Here is a 19531-nt window from a genome sequence, read left to right on the forward strand (position 1 = left end):
GTTTGCCTAGTTTTGGTATTTGATGTCACAGAGTATAAAATTACAGTGGATCTAGACTTGAAAATATTGTAGTCAGTAGTGAGCTAACATTACAAGTTTAATGTGTGATATCTTGAATTCAAGTTCAACTTAAACTAAACTCTATTGATTAATGTTCTTTTTATTAATGGAACTAATTCAATTTCAATTGGTGAAAATCCATCCATCAATTTTCTGCAGCATATTTGGGTTTGAGTAGTGATAGAACAAGGTTAATGTAGCCCAGATGCCGTCGTGGGGCATCCCAAGGTCTCTTCCAGACATAGACGGGATATACTATAATTGATCCAATGTTTTCTTGGCCAGCAACTCCTTCAGTTAACTGTCATGCTCCTCTTTTCACATAAGTGTCCAGACATACTGTACGTCTGCAGATCTTATGAAACAATTACAAAATCAATCATCAATCTTTGGCCAAAGGTCGTCTTCAGACCGGTTTTGGTCAGTTTGTGCATGAGGCCAGTCCAGCAATGCAGCAGCATTACTACACAGAGGGACTTTTGCCAGACTGCAACATCATTAGGTAACTTGTGCGGTGGCCAATCACATATATTTGAGGGCACATTCCTGGTAGATTACTCTGTAACATAAACAGCTTATTTCTACAGTTTGCCTCACGATTGTCTCAATGAATAAAATAATTGCAGCTGTGATAACTTTGTAGACTATCTGTGCAGTGTTTTTGCATCTGATAAGCTGTTAAAATCATGGATGTCACTCAAAGCTGACCTTCTGATCTTTCTTATCTTATTTCATTTCTCGCCAGTACCTGTGGCAAGACACCCTCACCAACGCAGCTCCTGTTTTTGGTCTGAATGCCTGCTGAGGTGTTCTGGTATTCAGTACCTTTATGGACCACCATATGGTGACAAGTCAAATTTTTAGGACAGTCCATGACTAGAGAACTTGTTTACTAAAAAAGTACCTTTAAGATTCAGATTATAAAGGCAGCTTATCTCAATCACTTCCCTACAGTTTTCTCCATTTTTGCCCATGGATCCAAGACTGCTGGGTGTTCTGAACTGTTGTTTGGTGCAAAGACACAGACAACTGTCTGAGCCTTCAACTCTTCGAGATGTGGTCGTACTGAGGTGACCCACTTGTTCTCTGGAAAAAACTAACACAGGGATGGCCTTGGGCTCTTGAGTAACCCCACACAGGCCCAATACATTTTATCTTGAACAACAACAGAGTCTGACTGGGAAATTTGTGGCCAATTTATCAAAATTTCCACCCCCCCCCACCCCAACTTCAGCTGATGATCTACCAGGGACATGTGGATGACTATGTGGTATGTGCTCTCATCTTGTAATGAGGAAGCTGAGCAGTGGATCAATCTACAAAACCCACAGTGTATTCCACTGCAACTCTGAGGAGAGTGTCAATTCTTTTTTTAGATGACAGAAATTTGCTTCTTGTGTCAGATCTAGAAATAAGAGTAGGGTGATGTAACATGAGGGGAGTTTTCTTGAGAAAAAAAAAGTTGATATTGAAAATGCATGTGAAATTGTTGTAGACCACACAATGGACAGTTTCTTTTTCACATCTTATCTGTCTTGGTGCTAAGGGTAGTATACCTTCGGTAGGAGGGGGAGTATACCTCCTACTGAAGTCACCCTCATTGGAAAAGCAGGTTTAGTCATTCTCACCAAATGAGATGTCAAATGATACCATAAAAATGTTTGTGGTCAATACTGTAATTTCCCTATGTGGAAGAGAAAACAAACAGAACAAATTTGACTTACTCTAGAATTTTGAGAATTTCTGTGCAATGAGGGATTATTACCAACATTTCAGGTATGCTCACTTTTGGTTTGACCTCCAAAAACAGTGATTTAGATAATCTAGATAAACTGCTGGCTTGTTTACAACCCCCCTGCCATCAGATGACAGATCATTAAATCCACATTAAACCAAAAAGAGACAGAGATTTAATTCCATATTTTGGGGGTATGTTGGCAAGGTCCAGAAGTCTATCTAACTTCAAACTGAAGGGAAAATTGTAGGATTGATATGTCTTTGTGTATGTCAGTTTTGCTTTTTCTCAAAGCCTTCTACAGCAGATAGATACGGAGTCACATTAAGAAGAGACATTTTGAAGTAGTGGCACTGTGGTTTAAATGTTGTCTTAATATTACTCTTATTTTATAAGAAAGGTTAATGGCTGACGTAAATTGTGGCTTGTTTGCTGTTATGGTAGCAAATGTAGGAGGATGTTTCTCTTTTAAGATTATAGGTTGTCTGTGATTATGAAAAGATCAGTGAAAAGCTTGTGTCAAAACCCTGTATTTAAAACATCCTCATTTTTGCATTGTTATTACAGTCTTACCTCATGTTTGCATCTTGTTTTCCTTAAAGCTGAGACTTATGGCAATGATCCATGCTAGTATTGATCTTCATGGAACTGAGTTGATCTCTGACTAACTCTCCCATACATACTCCTGTCTGCTAATAGACATGAAACAATAATGTATTCAGTTTTTAGTCAGATGTCACATGTAACACTTGACTTCCAATGTAATGTACATATTTGTCATTAAAAAATGAGTTTTATGGACTGGACCATCAGTTTTCCTTTTCCACTGTAGTGTAATTATTTTCCACAATCACCACATAATAATTATGAGAAGTAACTTTGAGGATTTCCCTTGTGGTCTTTAAAATATTGCTAAAGAATGTACCCCAATGTCGCTGGTTTGAGTCAGGCCATGTTGCATATCATTCCCCATCTCTTTTTCTCACTGACTTTTCCTCACAGTGAGCTCTGTCATAAAGGCATTACATGTCCAAAAAGAAACTCAAGTCCTTAGTGCTCAGGAAAAAGATGTAAATTGAAACACCTACAGTTTCATGACAACTGGACAAACTCCATCTGGTGATGGAGGTAATGTGACATGGTTGAAAGCTCCTGGGCTCAGTAATCAGACAGTTTTATTTTCTGTTTGTTTTTTACTATTTACTATTTCCATAGGATGGCCAATGCACTGAAAACATACTGAACTAAGGCCCTGCTTCATCATCTGCCTATTTTTACACAAAAGGGAAGTGACACAATGAACTGTAAATACCAATAATGACACTTCAATTCAGAATGCAATATCATACATTGATAGTGTGACTAGGTTTTGGCAATGCTGGCAAACACAGCTTGATGAATAACTGAATGAGTAGAGTATCTGTGGCTGGTGACACCGCATTGTTCCTATATATTTCAAGTATTTCAGTCACAATGAGAATGACATCACTGGAGTTCCCCACCCCCACTCAAAGGAAGACACTTAAAAAGCTGCTCCCTGAGTGTCAATCAACAAACCAGAGTGACAGTAGAAGAAGAAACAAAGCTCTCAATAAGGCTGCTAAGAGTCTGAACAATGGAAGGTGAATGCAAGGTAGCGCTGGATGCTGCTGTCCACATAGGAGCTAGGAAACACACAACGCAGAGTGTTAAACCCAGCTCAAAGCTAACCACAGCCGTGTTGGCGTTCGCATTCTGTTTTGCTGCTGCGGCTGCTACTGCTCTCCTTGTTGTCAACCAGCATACCAAGGTGGGAACATACGTTCTGGAATAGTCTCTGAATTATTGAAGGGCCTGGATGCCTTTCAGAGTGAGTGGCCTTTCTTGCCTGAATCCAGCTGTTCTAACAGTCTCTTTACCATTCTCTTCTTGAAACAGGGGACAGGACAAGGAGAGGACAATGATGGTGAGAACTCTTCCCTTAATTCTCTCAAAAGTTCAAGACTGTACTTTTTATATTAATGGCTTTGTAGTATCTAATAACTGATCATGTGCTGAAATGTAATAATATTAATATATTAAATGCATTAGTCTTTATATCAGTTATTGAACTTAAAACATAGAGCAAGTGAATGAATACTTCAAATTTGCAAAGAAAAGAACATCTCAGTAAACATACCTGACTGTTTTTCTGCAGCTAATGTTGAACCAATAGTGAAAACTATCTTACTCTACTCTGATTCTGATACTAATTGCACCAGAGAGTCACACAGGGAAATGTCAAGCTGCAGCAGGAGACTAGCTAATTTTCTAAACCTCTATCTTCTCTCCTTTTACAGATCTTCGTCACACATTGAGGCAAATTTCCAACATAAGAGCTGCCATTCATCTAGAAGGTAAAGACACACAATATACCTACACTTATACTTGGGGCTAGGGATCTATGTGGTTCATACTTAGACTCATCAAAAAAGGAAGCACGATGTTGTCTTCCTCTGGTTCATTGAGATCCCATTTTAATAGTCCAGTGGTTCTCAAATCCCAGTTCTTCAAGGCAGTTGTCTTGGATATTTAGTAGGGTTAGGGTTAGTGGTCCTTGAGGAAGTTCTAGGGCTTCCTGAAGAGGCTCTATGGGTTCTCAAGGCTGTCACAGGGCTTCTTGAGGAAGTTCTTGGGGTTTTTGAAGAAGTTCCAGGGATTTTGTAGAACATTTCAAGGCTCACTGAGGTAATTCTCAGGGTCCCTTAACTCAAACTGTCAGAAATTCAAGATAATCTCCATCACCATGTCTCTCTACTCTTCAACAGGTGAATACAACCCTGACTACAAATCTGATGTGAAGACATCAGTGGAATGGAAAAATCAGGTGGACCAGTCCCACTCTCAAGGAGGGCTGAAACTTGAAGAAAATGAGATTGTGATCCCTCAATCCGGCCTCTACTTTGTGTACAGCCAGGCATCTTTCCGGGTCAGCTGCAGCAGCAGTGACTCCACCTCAAAGTCCATGGTCCATCTGAGCCATACTGTGAAGCGTTGGTCCAACTCATATGGGAACGGTGACGCCACAAGTTCCTACCAGACCATCCTGCACTCTGTCCGCACCGCCTGCCAAAAGACGGTCAGCCGTGATCCGGATGAGGATGGGAGCTGGTACTCCACTGTGTACATGGGCGCTGTGTTCAGCCTGAATAAAGGCGACAAGCTGAAGACAGTGACAGAGGAGAAGATCTTGCCCAAGCTGGAGGATGAGCCAGGGAAGACCTTCTTTGGTGTGTTTGCCTTGTAAGGACAGTTGACTGAGGGCAACCGCTGCAAATATGAATATACACTAAACAGTCATGCAATGTTGACTTTACACCCAAACCGTAAAGACTGCATCAGAAGGTCATTACACAAGGCTGTGTAAACCAAGAAAATAGCGCCATGTTAAGTGTAGAAATTGAGAAAACAGTTCACAGTAAACTAAAAGTAATGTGCTACCACAAATATCTCTATGAGTCTGTAATGTTGTGTACTATGTACTAAAACCTTGTCATATGTCAGTACCTTTTGTTGTACTGCAGTGTATTTGACATTTGTTACTATAACTGCTCACTACAGACTGACAGAATGGTAAATGGACTGTACTTGTATAGCGCCTTTCTAGTCTTCCGACCACTCAAAGCGCTTTTACACTACGAATCACATTCACCCATTCACACACATTCATACGCTGAATGGGTACAGGGGCACACCATGCAAGGTCCCATCCTGCCCATCAGAGGAAACTAACCATTCACACACATTCATACACTGATGGCACAGCCATCAGGAGCAGTTTGGGGTTAAGTGTCTTGCCCAAGGACACATCGAACTGGAGGAGCCGGGAATCGAACCACCAATCTTCCAATTAGCGGACGACCCGCTCTACCTCCTGAGCCACAGCCGCCCCCGGAACTGAATTCTAGGAATTCTAGGGATTTACATTGTTTTTATTTATAACATTATTTATTTATTGCCTCACATTTATTGAATTATTTATTGAATTATTTATTTTTGTTTTCATGTGTTTATTGTAATTGAATGCTTTTACAACAATATGTAATTATTTATTAAGTTATTTTTAACTTCAATTTGATCAGCTATTTGTCATAATTCTTTATTTTATGAATAATTAAATTACATAGTGTTTCTTTATTTTATAAATAATTATTTATTTATATTTTCAAATAATATGGTGCTGAAAAAATGCTTGGATAAAAATGTAAAAAAAATCTGTTTGCAAGGGTTGTGTTCAAGTATTTTTTAGATCACAACATGAAATAAATAATAAAGTGACAGTACCAAAAATGGAAGAAAGTGTCAACTGGTGGTGGTGGGGTGGGGAGGAAGTTGCAGTTTTTAATGAATGCATATGGTTAACGTATCAACTGCAGAGTACATCAACCACAGTGTTCTATCACCTCTTTACTGTGTGCTGTGCATACAATATTTCCTGAAATGTTCACTTAACCTCAATTAAAACTAGTGGTATCAAGTTAAGCGGGAAGTTTTTCTAGGTTTTTCCAACAAGTCTCTCAGATTTAAGGACAAAATGCATCACATGTGACATATATCAGCATTTTCTACATAGGTCAATGTAATTTGTCTTCCAAACCTGTAACAAATCATTGTAAAATAAAACATTTTTCTGATCTGACAATGATATGGTTAAGGTTTGGTTAGGTTTAGGCACAAACATGACTTACAGGGGATGTTATAGGTCAAGAGCATGTTTTGGATTAAAAGTTCTGTTAATCACCCATTAATTATCTGTTAAGGGTAAGGGATCTTCATTGTCACTGTTACAGTAATAATCACATGGTCAAGATTAAAAGAAACTAACTAACATTTTGTTGACTCACTCATCCACCCTGACCTCCTCCATCTGACAACTTTGTTGCTCTGTAATAATGTCACACTCCTTCAATTCAGATGAACAAGACTATAATTCCTATAGCTGCTAGAGGTCTTTATCCCTTTACACAAATGTTTTTTGGGGTTTTTTTTGCTGACATTGCTGAAATGATGCTGTCGTTTTACTTTATTTTTTCTGCTTAGGCTTTGATATATTTGTTTCTATGAGATAAGACAATGGAGCTGAATAGAATTTTAAATGTGCTATTGTAGTATTATAGGGGTGGTACAAGCTTCAGTCAAAAGCAAAACTATGTGCATCACCAAATTTTGTTGAGCCACTGGCACAGTGGTGCAGTGGTTAGCACTGTGTTAGTGCCTGTTAGTGTTCATAATAGTTTTTTCATTTTGAGTTAATACTTAAATCATCAGCAGGCCATTTCTTATTTCTGCTATGATCCATGATACTGTACAACATTCATTCAAGTTAGTAGATTCTGTTTATTTAGCCCACTGCAAAAATAACACATGCATAGCACCAACACACACATCACTAAGTAAAGTACAACACTTCTTGATGCCTAAGTTATTAGCTTTATTGCCATTTCTGCGGTGTCAGAGTGGAACTGAACACATTCACTCTGACAGTCAAAGTAGAAATGTTAATCACGGTTGGCAGTCGCCCCTCTAGCAGATGAAGATGGTCTGTGTAAATGTGGAAGTTATTCAGTCTCTAAACACTAGTCTGAAATTAGGATGTAGGCTTTGTGAAAAATGAATGCAACTTCTGTCGACCTCCACAGTCTGGATGTCAAAGTACTGTGTGGAGAAGCTCATCAAACCCAGCAGGAACAACTTGCTAATTTATGATTTAAATGATCAAATTCCATGATGATGAGCTTAAATTATGCTTTAATTCTGATTAAAATGAAAATTTAAGCTAATAAAAACCGGAACACATGTAAAAGTGGAATTTCAGCTACAGGTTATTGCTCACTCACTGATACTTCTTATCATCCCACATCAGCTCTACTGTACTAAGGCCCTTTGCCCAAATTTGGATTTCCTGGCTGCAGTAACTATGGTGTTGAATAATAAACCCAAATTCAATACATCCCTGTGAAAGACTCTGTTCTTCTACAGTCTGCAGTGAATCTTCTTTTCTGATTAAGTCCTAATTTAGATTCATGTTGATAAAGTGGGTAAAACCTCAAAAGGCAGCTCCAGTGATCACATTTTCTACCTTGACAATAAAATTACAACCCACAAATCCCAGTGATTTCACACATGATGGCTCTGACAGCTATTTTGTTAATGCCGGTGTTTATTTACTTGTGAAATGACAATGGAGGGGTTTGGTACTATTTTCATGAGAAAAGCCAACAGAGCACTCCTGTGATCTCATCATCACTGATACTGGATAAATATAGCCTCTGTATTGCATAACATACCATGACTTTGTTGGCTCTGTACTTGCATTCGCTTAAAATATGGTTCTTATTCTGCTGTATGTACTGAGGAAGTTTCCAGTGGAGTAACCGTTCCTCAACAGCTATTCAGAGTAAGAGGAGGGGAACTCCCTGGTTATCTGGTAATCCCCATACTTCCTCCTCCTGCAGCCTACAAGCAGCACCACACACCAGCAGTGGAAAGTATTAAAGTATTAAAAAGAATATCCTGGGCTTTCAATTTTATGTCTCCATATTGTTATTTCATTTTCTGTTTTGATAGGTAGGTCATCGTAAGAATTTTTAAAAAATGACTTCAAACTTCACATATTTCATTGTTTTTTAGTCAAGCAAATCCTCTACCACAAATCAAAAAGGTGCTGGATTGAAAGAAAAAAAAAACTAACAAAAAGAAATAAAAGCAGCATGATGTTTTCTGTACTACATAGTTCTCAAAGAACTTCAGTACAAAGTCAAGAGGTTGTGTTACTGTGTGTAGCACAAGCTAGTGAAAAACTGTAAATGGAACTATGCATGCGCAGTGGCATTTGTCATACATAGAACTACTCTCCAGAGATTGAAAATGTGATCACTGTTATTAGTTTTTGGAGCTGTTTCTAAACAAACTAACATGACCAAACTCTTCATAATGAAACGACATGTCACCCAGTGCAGTGATGTGACTCACTGACATGTTTTCAATAGTTTTTGGACAACAACAGGGGTTTACAGCTTAGAGGAATACGATATATCAGGCTTTGGATATGCACACAATACTTGTACGTAGATCAGTTCATTGTTGGTATGGCTCTGCACATGAGATTTGTTGACAATAAGAAAAAATAGATGAAATTACCAGACAAATCATATAAAGGGCTTTAATTCAGACATTAACCTTCAACATCCTCTGCTGGCATCCAGTAAGGACTGTGGAAACTTTGAAATCATTTAGCATTTTTAAATTTGGAGTGGATTCTGTCCATATTGGACTTAATTATGTTACAGATCTCAGTAATTTACTTAAAATGTTATCATAACCAATAGAATGGAGAATGAATGGTCTGTGCAATGAAAATAAAGCCAAGTTGTAATAAATCATGGTTTTCATTTAAGTTAATTGTTACACCCTTGCCCTCTTTATTTTAGCTTCTAGAAGCCGTCTGGAGGAGCTAGACTGTCAAGATCACCTATATAATAATCAAACTGATGTTTAATGTAATAAACAGTGTTACATTGTTATGCATGAAATCAGACAAAAGTCCTCAAACGTGAAACAAAGCAATTGGAAATTCAATTATAAAGTTTGCTCGGAATGATTTGGATCTTCATGATGCAATATCACTGTTTGTCAATAATGATAAAAATGAGTTGCAACTTGTGTGACTGATTAGTGAGGAAACTGTGATCGCAATGCACTTGGTGCAGTGCAAACAATGCTGCATGTGTCAGTGCACACCCCAACCACAACCTGAGGAAGACCCAGTGTGGCTGATCTGTTCTTTCTTTTCAAGTATGATCTGCTACATATGTAATAGAGAATTCTGTCAAACTGTCCTTGATGTAACCCTCTACTGGCTTCAGTTTGTATTGTAACAAACCTTTATTATCCTAACAAGACTGTAAGGGTGTACAGCCACACTAGCAATACAACCACTGTTGAGAGCTTTTTTCTGACAAACAAGTCAGTAAAAGCTGAAAGATAACCAAAATTATTAGGAAAGTCATTAGGATAAATATTACATGTTAATAACCACATTTCCCAATAGTGTTAGGTATCATGGCCAAACACGGGCAGTAGATGTTTCTTGATGTGAGTTATTACAAAGTTGGGATATCAGCACCCCAAGTAAACAGTGAAGGTTCAAGTCCGAGCTCTGACTCTCTCAATCACTCAGCCAGTTATCACAATAAACATGCACAATAATGACAAAAAGACCTCTCTTTAAAGGTACAACAGTATTTATTAATCTCCACAAGAATCAACAAAGTCACCAAATGTTTCAGTTAACACACACTATCCTACCAATTAATACTAATCAAACGACACACATAAAACAGCAGCTGTGTATGGTCAAAAACATGTGAGCAGAAGTGTGTGTGTGTGTATGTGTATGGGTGACCAGCTGACGTGATCTGGCCAGCTGATGTCAAGCGACCTTACGATGGCGGATGTGATCTGGTGAGATGATGTTGCATGAGACTCAAGATGGCTGACTTTGGGAGGAAGTCACGTCATGCAAGAACCAACTGGCAGATGTTGCCGCAGCGTTCCAGTTAAACAATAGCTAGATGGTGCCGACCAGTGATCGGTGTCTCTGCACTCACCCAAATGAATTTATCAAACACACATGTCTGATGGTGTTCAAGTGAACACAGGTTGAAGTCTAGTCACATCCAGTGAGGGGAGAAGCTTCAGAAAAGGGGAAAAGGTACACACAATTACCTCCATTAGTAATCTGGCTGATGGAGAAAGCAGAACCTTTTCCTCACTTGGTTACAATGGAATGGCGGTGTTAAATTTGTGCGGCTGATTCTTAAAGCCACGGCTGCATTGCGCATTACTGCCGGTGATGTTGGGGCGTCTCTGCCAATCAGAAATGAGAGCTTGAGGCTTCCCACAGAGTTCACACTAACGTGCACACTGGGCAAAGCATGATGGGAAGTGAAGTCTGTGAGAGCAGCATCTGTGAGAGTGCTGCTCCTTTGTTTCAGAGAACAAAGGAAAAAGGTGACCTCATGGTCAGGCTTCAGAGTTTACATGTAGGCCTGCCTTTGTCCGACCCCATGGTTGAGGCACAACATCCCCCCTTTTGGTCTGAGGAGGTGGGTGCTGGTCACGGTCTTCAGAGCAACCCAAGGGCCAACTAATCCACATAGGAGGTGTGACCGGTGGGTTACATAGTCCATGTCCCTGAAACAAAGACTCCTTAATCCCTGAGGAAAAGTTAAGTTAGAGAGTCTATACAGTTCAGTTAGCAGAGGTTCTGGCATCTGGGCAGTTAAAAATGAGGCATCATCTGGGCAGATGGTTTCTACTCATGAGGTTGTGCCTGACTACCTCTGACAGTGTTCCTAAGGCATGCAAAGTGTTACTGGTTAGGGCAGAATGGAGGTTAACAGTTACTATGGTACCCTGGAGGGTTTTACCCAAGTCCTTCAATTGTTCACATTGGATAAGGAGTCTCTGTTGGATTTCTGGCATTTTCTCATTGAGTTTGCCCACATGCCTTTGAAGCAGTTTAATGCTGACAGAGTTGGCGGCCAAGGGTCCAATTGAGATCTGATGGCCAACACTGCGGTGATCAAGTGCCCCACAATATGAGTACATTTTGTTTATATATTTTATTTTGTTGGTAATTGTTGTATAATCACAATATTACACTTGAGGGTGTGCTTTACCATAATTGTTGGCATGACAATGACATGGTCGGGAATGAGGTGCATACGCCATGTTCTGTAAGCATCACCCTCTCATGTAATATTGCTTAATTTAAACATATTGAAGCTTGTGCATTCTCTTAAATTCCATTTATCAGCTGCTTTGACTGAAAATGCAAATTTTTGTGTTGGGTTGCTTTCCACTTTCAGCAAAAGTGTAGTGTTTCTGTAGTTTAACTCGATTTGAAGAGTAGGTTGTAGCTTCATTAGATTGTAGCTTTGCCAACACTACGTCTGGGAACTATGAATGTAACAACGTTTTTCTGGTAGGTGTTGAGGTATAAGTGAAAAGTTTAACCTGCTGGTGGTACTGAGCCAAAGGTCAGGAGATCAAAAAAGTTTGTCCAATAGATGTTGAGCTACCTCAGTCTGAAAAGTGGTGGATTGACTGTGCTACTAGCGTGGCTGAATAATTTACACTGAACACAGATAATATTGTGAGAAAAACAACTAACTTTATTTGTCATTCTTGCAATTCAAATAATCAGATATTACAGCAAATAGAAATATATTTTGAATACTGTACCACATGATATACAGCTTGTATATGCAAAGTCAAACATGATCATTATTTACATCATCGTTATTTACAGTCAGTGCACATGTTCTCATGTGTATCAACATCACTTACAGCTTCACTGCTTTACAGACTTAACAGTTAAAATACATCATTACAGACAAGCATACGGTAGATATTTACACATTGTCACTTGATGTAGCAGGAATACTGCACAATGTTCTCATGGTTTATACATCTGTGTGTCATACTGTAGTTAATAGTCAACAAACAACTCAAATTATCCACACTACTGAAACAAGCTGTGCTACCACACACAGAGAGAACATGAGACTTAACTGGAAGTCAAGAACAACGTTAAACCTTGGCTAGATATCCTACAAGCACTGATATAGTTGTCATTAGTTTATGGAGGTGAAAAAGGGTGCCTATGAGTGTGTATTGCACACAAAGAAACAAACTATAAAGAGACAAACATAACATGGCACTGTGATGTTTGTCTGCTTCTAAAAGTGTGTGTAATGAACAAGGACTGTTTGTCATGTGGAAAGGTGACATCACCATATTCTTAAAGTGTCAGTTCACCCAAATCCCAAACAACTGTCACCTTGAAAACAGTAATTTGACAATAAATTTCCACATACAAGCTACATCCATGTGATAAACTCACTACTTAACCAGAGCAAGGCCATGAGATGCGGTTGAATGCTCTGAAAAAAGCTTGTAAGTAGACCTTGAGTTAAAATTGCTTTGTCAAATGCTTTCATAGGCACTATTTCTTCAGTTGAAAGTAGATCCAATGAAGAACTCTGACAGTGTGCTCTCTGGATTATCCAGAGTAACAGGGACACTTTCTGGAAGAAGATTCTGCTACAAATTTTATAATTTTTATTATTATTATCATTATTATTTTTTTTTTTTCTTTGTTTTTTCAATGCTGTGAGCACAGCAACTTAAATTCAATTCACCTCCATTGTACTGGGGTGGAAGCAGTTGTGCATGGACAAGTTTGAGAGGCTGATATCTTAATACTTTGGTAAAAAACCAAAACAAAACACAAAACAGAATCTGTATGGCTAGATAACATGAGAGATTAGTGAGAAAATATGTCTTTTATGGGATTTGGATGAAATAACCCTTTAAGCTTAACAGTTGAGCAAGTTAGGTTAGTTCAGACATCTAAAACAGGGTAAGGTAAAATTTCAATCCTGGTAAAATAAGAAATATGTTTTTTTAGATTTGGTGTTTGGTAAATTGATTAGACACATTAGTTAAAGAAGAGCTACATATCAACACAAACCTGATTAAATGAATCTCATAAACTAGATATTGACACAGGAAAACTCTTCAGGACAGGGCTTCAAGATCGAGTAAGCATCTTGAGGCCCTTATCATGTCAGCTCATACTGTGCTTCAGGGGTCCATATTGCCCAGCTAATTCTCAGCTAAATTAACACAGGCTTACTGTGTGCCCTGAGGCCCCTGTAGGCCTGGGGCCCTGGGGTGGTGCCATGCTTTCACCTGTTGGTAATCCAGCATTGATATTACCTCATCATTCCCTAAGCACGTTGGGATATTACTGCAATCAGAATAATATGTTGATATGCAGTATATGAATGTCCCATTCAAAATTTGATGGACTGTTAAAATTACATCAAATCATGTTTCCTTATATTTCTATCGCCTCATATGACCAGACTATGATATGTCTCACGAGTTAAATATCCACTATTGTTGTAGAGGTTGTAAAGACACAAACTTGTGATTTTGGGAAACATATATACAACTGACTGAAGATTTTAGTCTGAAAAGAACCACTTGTGACTTAAATTGTTGACTGAAAGGTGAACCTGACACCTCTCTGAACCTCTGAGCCTTGTTAACTATACAGTAGATAATGAAACCTGGTTCAACTACTGCATGACCAATCAGACACAAGACAGACACAAAACCAGTGACATGATAGCCCAACACACATTTTATTTGTAGAGGCTTTATGTTGACATAATAAGCAAACTGAATACATCCCTGTGCAATATCATTAAAATGTTAAATGAATCAGTTTTTCAAATGAACTGGCTTAATTATTCTTAGGTTTAGTCTAAAAACAAATTAAAAGTGTATTAAATGGAAACAATTTGTAATTACTTAACATTTTAGTGATATTGACCAAGGGTGTACTCAGTTTTGTAAGAGCTGATTATTGAACTATATATTTTAAAATGCCTACTGTCTAATTCACCAGAGGCCTTACACAGTGAAGGCCTTACACTCAATCCCACAACCTCCCAGCTTCCACGTTTTCAAAGCTGATGGTTGCATTATTTTTGGTCCCTTTTTGTTGTTCATTTATCAAGACATGGCATAAAGTGGAGTCTGTACTTAATATTTGTGTTTAATACAATAAAGCTCCTCAATGAAATAAAACTGTCTGTAAAGAACTGACTGAAGTAGCACAGGCTAGACCTCCTGCAGTAACACTAAAGCCATCTGTGCACTGCTGAAGATACTGTAAGCCTTCTCATTCCACTTAAGTCTGAGACTCAGTTGTGTGATTCACAGCAACTCACGGAGCCACATTGAGACACCAAGAGCCCCATGCTGTCATTTTATGTTAGACAAGTTATTATTAGGTATACAGAGGTCAAACACGTGCTATAATTTCTAATTTCACTTTCTGCAATGAAAACAGTTTCATTGGAACTGTATCTGTGAACTGTACTGTCCACAAAATACCCAGAAAGAGCCATGGTATTTGGAAGTGAGAGCAAAAAAGCAGAAGAGTGAACACAAGAAGTGAAATGCAGCAGTCTGCACAGGGGAAATCTGATGTGGGCTTGTTGGTTTTGTTTTCAAGAACAACCAGATAGACTATTTTGTTTACAGCTGTAGAGGAACTTTGTGAGGTGATATTAACTAACCTTAGGGCATTGAATCTAACACTGACTTGCTCTGGTAATAGACAGACATGAAAACTAAAATGTAATGTAAACTGCTGTGCTTCTGGGTCAAGTATACAGTACTTACTGTGGAGATACAGTATTTGTGCCAGCAGGTACTAAATTTGAATTTATATCTAAATTCAACCTGAGTTTATATTCTCTATTTGGAATTTCAGGATAGAAACAATTTTATCTCCATTGGAAATTTTACTTCCAAGCAGGTCAGCATGACCTGTGAAGTACCACAAGGATCCATACTGGGCCCTCCTTTTCAGTACATGCTCCCAGATTTTTAAAAACAAAAACATTTATCACCCTACATATGCTGGTGACTGATGCTAATATCTACATTACTCTTTCCCCAGCTGACTACAGCCCCTTTGACTAATTATATCAGTACATTTAACAAATTAATGACTAAATGTGTCAGACTTATCTATTGTGAAATAATGACAAAAAGGCCAATCAATAAAATAAATTTTGTCAGACAGACATGAAACTGAAATTGAAGGACTGAAATGCATGTGAATTCATGTATCCTCTGTCCAATCCACATGAAAGTAAAACAAAAAAAATTCAACAGCTGCTGCTCTAAGTATCAGCTAATACTGGTCTGAACTGTTGTGTTTTCAGTCAGAAACAAATCTCCATACCTGCCAACATTTAGGTTTCAAAATATGAGAGTGGGTTGGAGGGTGGGGGGATGACGTGAAAGATAACGTTTTACTTGAGTTGACGACAACTATGCTTGTTACTGTAAGTGCAACAAAACCATTGCGAGTAAAAAGCCAATATATACTTTATCAAACAACCTATTCAAAAAGCATAAACATGTAGAAAAGTGATATTTTCAACTGCTTTGCCTGCAGTGTCCCACCCAATACCAGTATGTTTTACACATCCACAGTGCGCTGGTTAAGCTAATAACACGAAAGCGGTCTGTATGTAGCCTAACAATTTATCTGAGTTTGCAATGTATCTTAAAATTTGGAAAATTCTTATAAACTTAGCTACTGGCTCCTCCTCATCCTCTCTACCAGCAGTACATATAGGCAGTGAATCACATTAGCAACAGAGGGAGGAGGACAGAGGACAGGAGAAAAGACTGCCTGCGCAGAGAGCAGCTGTGCACATGCCCCTTGAATCAGGTTGTGGTGACAGATGGGTTGAAATTGTGGGTCGTCTGTGTGTATGACGATTATTCATAATAAAAGGTTGAGGGTCATGCAAATGATGGGAACTTCCTGGGAGAAACAACAAAATGGGAACACAGAGGGAGAGGGGACGAACATACAGGAGAAACCCAGGAAAAACTGGAGGTGTTGACAGGTATGAATCGCTCAGTCTCTCAAACGTGTAGTCCTCCAATACACTCATTCATTTAGACGTGAAAAGAATCCTGGAGAACAACTTCAAAAAGCTTAAATATTACATACCAACAAATTGTGTCTGCATTAGCCTTATGGTTTAACATTTAGGCCTTGTCAGTTGACAGCTGGTCCATTGTATTTAATTTCTGGCATTTATCTGTCTTTTTTAAATTAAACAGCTGCATCCACGCATTAAACACATAAAGGTGTTGTAATTCATGCTTTTAGCCTCATGTATTGCTCCTTCAGCTCTTGAGTGTGGCAGTCACAACACTTGGATACAGTAAATATCTGACAGATGAGATGAGAGCCGTGTCCTCAGCTTTTCTTCGATCAGGAGTTCATCCACAGTGATGGGGGTTTAGCATGAACACACACAACTATGTACAATGACGCAGCAGTCTCTTTGAACAGAGACCAATAACAATGTAAAAAACATCTCCAAACATTTAACAAAAGGAGCTAAAAATTAGTTTTTTATGATATGGATACAACCAGTTACTTCACAAAACTGGAATCATTTATCATGAAGTCTGTCCTTTTGTCTACAGTACTAGTATAGTACTATCGCAAGACATTAGGAGGCATTATGGCAAGGTACAGATATGATAAATGCTTTGCCATAATACCTTGGTCTCCAATTGACTATTTATTGCACCCTTCCCCTGAACAGAGATTGTTCTGTCTTTGCAACCATGACTAGCCACGGAAGATCTGTCAAGCTTTGAATTTGTGTGCTTGGGGCTCTAGTAGGAGTTATACTTTGTATATAAAGTTTGGTGGGTTGTTTCTACACAGTGTGTTTATCTGTTGTAACACAAGTTGCAAACATTAGCATGCTAAGTAGCTTACTACTACAGTAGTAATCTAACTTTGTGTCCAAGGCCAAGAGTTAGAATGTCATAACTACATTGTTTGGAGGCAATACAGGTTACTTTAGAAAAAACTCCATTTAGGACTGACACATCCACTACATGAGGGCTGGTCCTGGACGATACTACATCAGAGTTTAGGCTAATGTTAACAGCACATGCTCTTTACTGGATTCAGGGAAGTTTACACTCCCAAGCCAAACTTGTTACATTGTTACACATTGCATTAAACATATTGTTTGAGAATATGAGAATTAAAACATAACTCAAACCTCTGTGTTGCTTGGTCAAGTATGTTTTTCTATATTGAGCAACCATATAGGGTTATGTAAGAATGAAATAACAGTCTGATCTTTTTTGTTTTTTTGCTTATCATACTGTATTATTGTAGGGCTAACTAGCTATCATTCAAAATAGAACGAATTTGCTCCTTTATTTCCATATCTTCCACATGAATCATCAACTGGCAAGGATGCTAATCCTTTGCCTGTTAACTTTAGCCTCAGTGTTTAAGCATGATCATGTATGTAGCCATTAACTGCATATTTCAGACCCCGTTACAGAGACATTTTGCAGTGAGTCAGTTGAAGACAGTTTTTAATCAACTGCCAGATTTGCTCAGGTTTATAAGCTTGTTAGCTGTCTAGAGTTGATAAAATTTGCCTGCAACAGTTGACATTTAAACTGATAAAAATGGAGGTCACCGACTAGAAATAGAAAGCTTAATTTTGTTTACCTTTGAAATCCACAATTGAAATTAAGGATGCATTGTTTCAAAAATCACTATTAATTTTGAGTAGTAAAGCTGTCACCATTATTACTTTGAACTGCATATGTGCTATGCTACAATGGAACGGTTACCAGACTTAGCAACCAGAGCTTAGGGGGCTAGGCTTAATGAATAGTCAGTTTTGAGCATTTTTTTCTCAAACCCCATCTGGCACATGATAAATCACTGGTAGATGACAGATGCAAAATTGTATAACAAAATGTATGTACATCTTTTTTTCTTTGGGAGAAAATAAGAGCAACATATTGATTAGCTTGGGAAAACAAGTGGAAATTGAGATCCTCACTGAAGATTCTTAGATATTAGCCTTTCCACTGGTTGTACTCAGGTGATCTGTATGACTCAGCTCCTCCAACAGATACTGATTTATTACTGAATCACATGTTCATACCTCATTCTCTCCACCTCTATGTAGTTTTGAACGTCATGACAGTCCTCCTCCCTCCACTGTTCACCTTCACCTCACTTGTAGAGTAGCTGCAGCCGGCTGGTGTGGCAGTTATTGCGGCTGATCTTGCTGTCCGGCTGGTAGAGGCTGGATGAGTTGGCGAAAGATGGAGGGACAGGGTGGAGGTCAGAGGTGGGGGCTGGGTACCCTGGAGGAGGGGCCAGGGATCTTGGGTCACTCTGGGGGATGGTGAGCGGGGGAGAGCTGTGGTTCTGATTAGTGATGGTGGATGCTCTTCTCCTTGATCGCAGGGCCTGTCGCTCAGAGAGCTGGTTCCTCAGCTCTGACACACGTTCCTCTTTCTGAGAACATAAATGGTAACAAAGACTCAACAATATCTTCTAGTAGCAACTCCTGTAAGATAGTTTTCTGGTATGTTTTAACTTAAAAGATGCTTGTCAGGAGTTTTGAGGAAAGACTAGAAAAATGGGGGTGACCGGGGTTCTAGGCTGGTTTCAGTTATCTAGCCATACTGATAGCTTTATTTTCATTTACTCAAGTCTTGAACTGTCAGACTCAGAAGATTTCTGCCTCCACTCAGTACAATAGGGGTGAACAGAATTTATTTGTGCTGCTCAAAGTATTACATATTACATAACTCCATCTGCTCAGGAGGATTGTGACATGCAGATGAAAGCTCAGGTGAAAGCTAGTAAGATCTTAAGTAAATATTTTTGAACGATTAAAAAATTACATTAAAAACTCAAGAGCAACATCTTTTTTTGTGCTGCCCTCTTGGTCATGTCTCTCTTGACATTTACATTTTAAATGTAAAGAAAAGGAAAGAATAAAGAATGATATGAGGAACAGGAAGAGCTTGGCTGACCTCCTGGATTATCTTCTGTAGCTCCTTGTTCTCTCTCTCCAGCTGTCTGGATTTCTCCTCGTCGTTGTTGTTGGTGGACGAGCCGGTCTTCATTGTCTCCTGGGCGTCTGACTGCCACTCACCCCGTGTGATCAGACGCCGCATCTGCAAATCATGCATGTTTACTTTATTAAAGATGTGATGTTTACTATTTACTGAAGATGTTCAACAGACACCTTTACATCATTTGGA

The 19531-nt window shown here is 38.8% G+C and overlaps 2 protein-coding genes across 2 annotated transcripts in view; one reads left to right on the plus strand and one right to left on the minus strand.

Moving 5' to 3' along the window:
- The first annotated feature begins 3312 nt into the window (after window positions 1–3312).
- Window positions 3313–5445, plus strand: tnfa (tumor necrosis factor a (TNF superfamily, member 2)). Its single transcript, XM_044335877.1, has 4 exons — window positions 3313–3584; window positions 3713–3740; window positions 4114–4170; window positions 4582–5445. Exons 1-4 carry the CDS (start codon window positions 3411–3413, stop codon window positions 5058–5060), a joined length of 738 nt encoding a protein of 245 aa, XP_044191812.1. The 5' UTR covers window positions 3313–3410; the 3' UTR covers window positions 5061–5445.
- A 6558-nt stretch (window positions 5446–12003) lies between these two features.
- Window positions 12004–19531, minus strand: part of LOC122970467 (gamma-aminobutyric acid type B receptor subunit 1-like) — a 158019-nt gene continuing 150491 nt past the window's right edge. The window contains exons 17-18 of the mRNA XM_044336615.1: window positions 19301–19444; window positions 12004–18776 (exon numbers count right to left, since the gene is read on the minus strand). Coding sequence (XP_044192550.1) covers window positions 18489–18776; window positions 19301–19444 — 432 coding nt within the window. The 3' untranslated portion in view covers window positions 12004–18488. The remainder of the gene's footprint in view (window positions 18777–19300; window positions 19445–19531) is intronic.

The sequence above is a fragment of the Thunnus albacares genome, chromosome 19 (assembly GCF_914725855.1).
Source record: "Thunnus albacares chromosome 19, fThuAlb1.1, whole genome shotgun sequence".
Lineage (NCBI taxonomy): Eukaryota > Metazoa > Chordata > Actinopteri > Scombriformes > Scombridae > Thunnus > Thunnus albacares.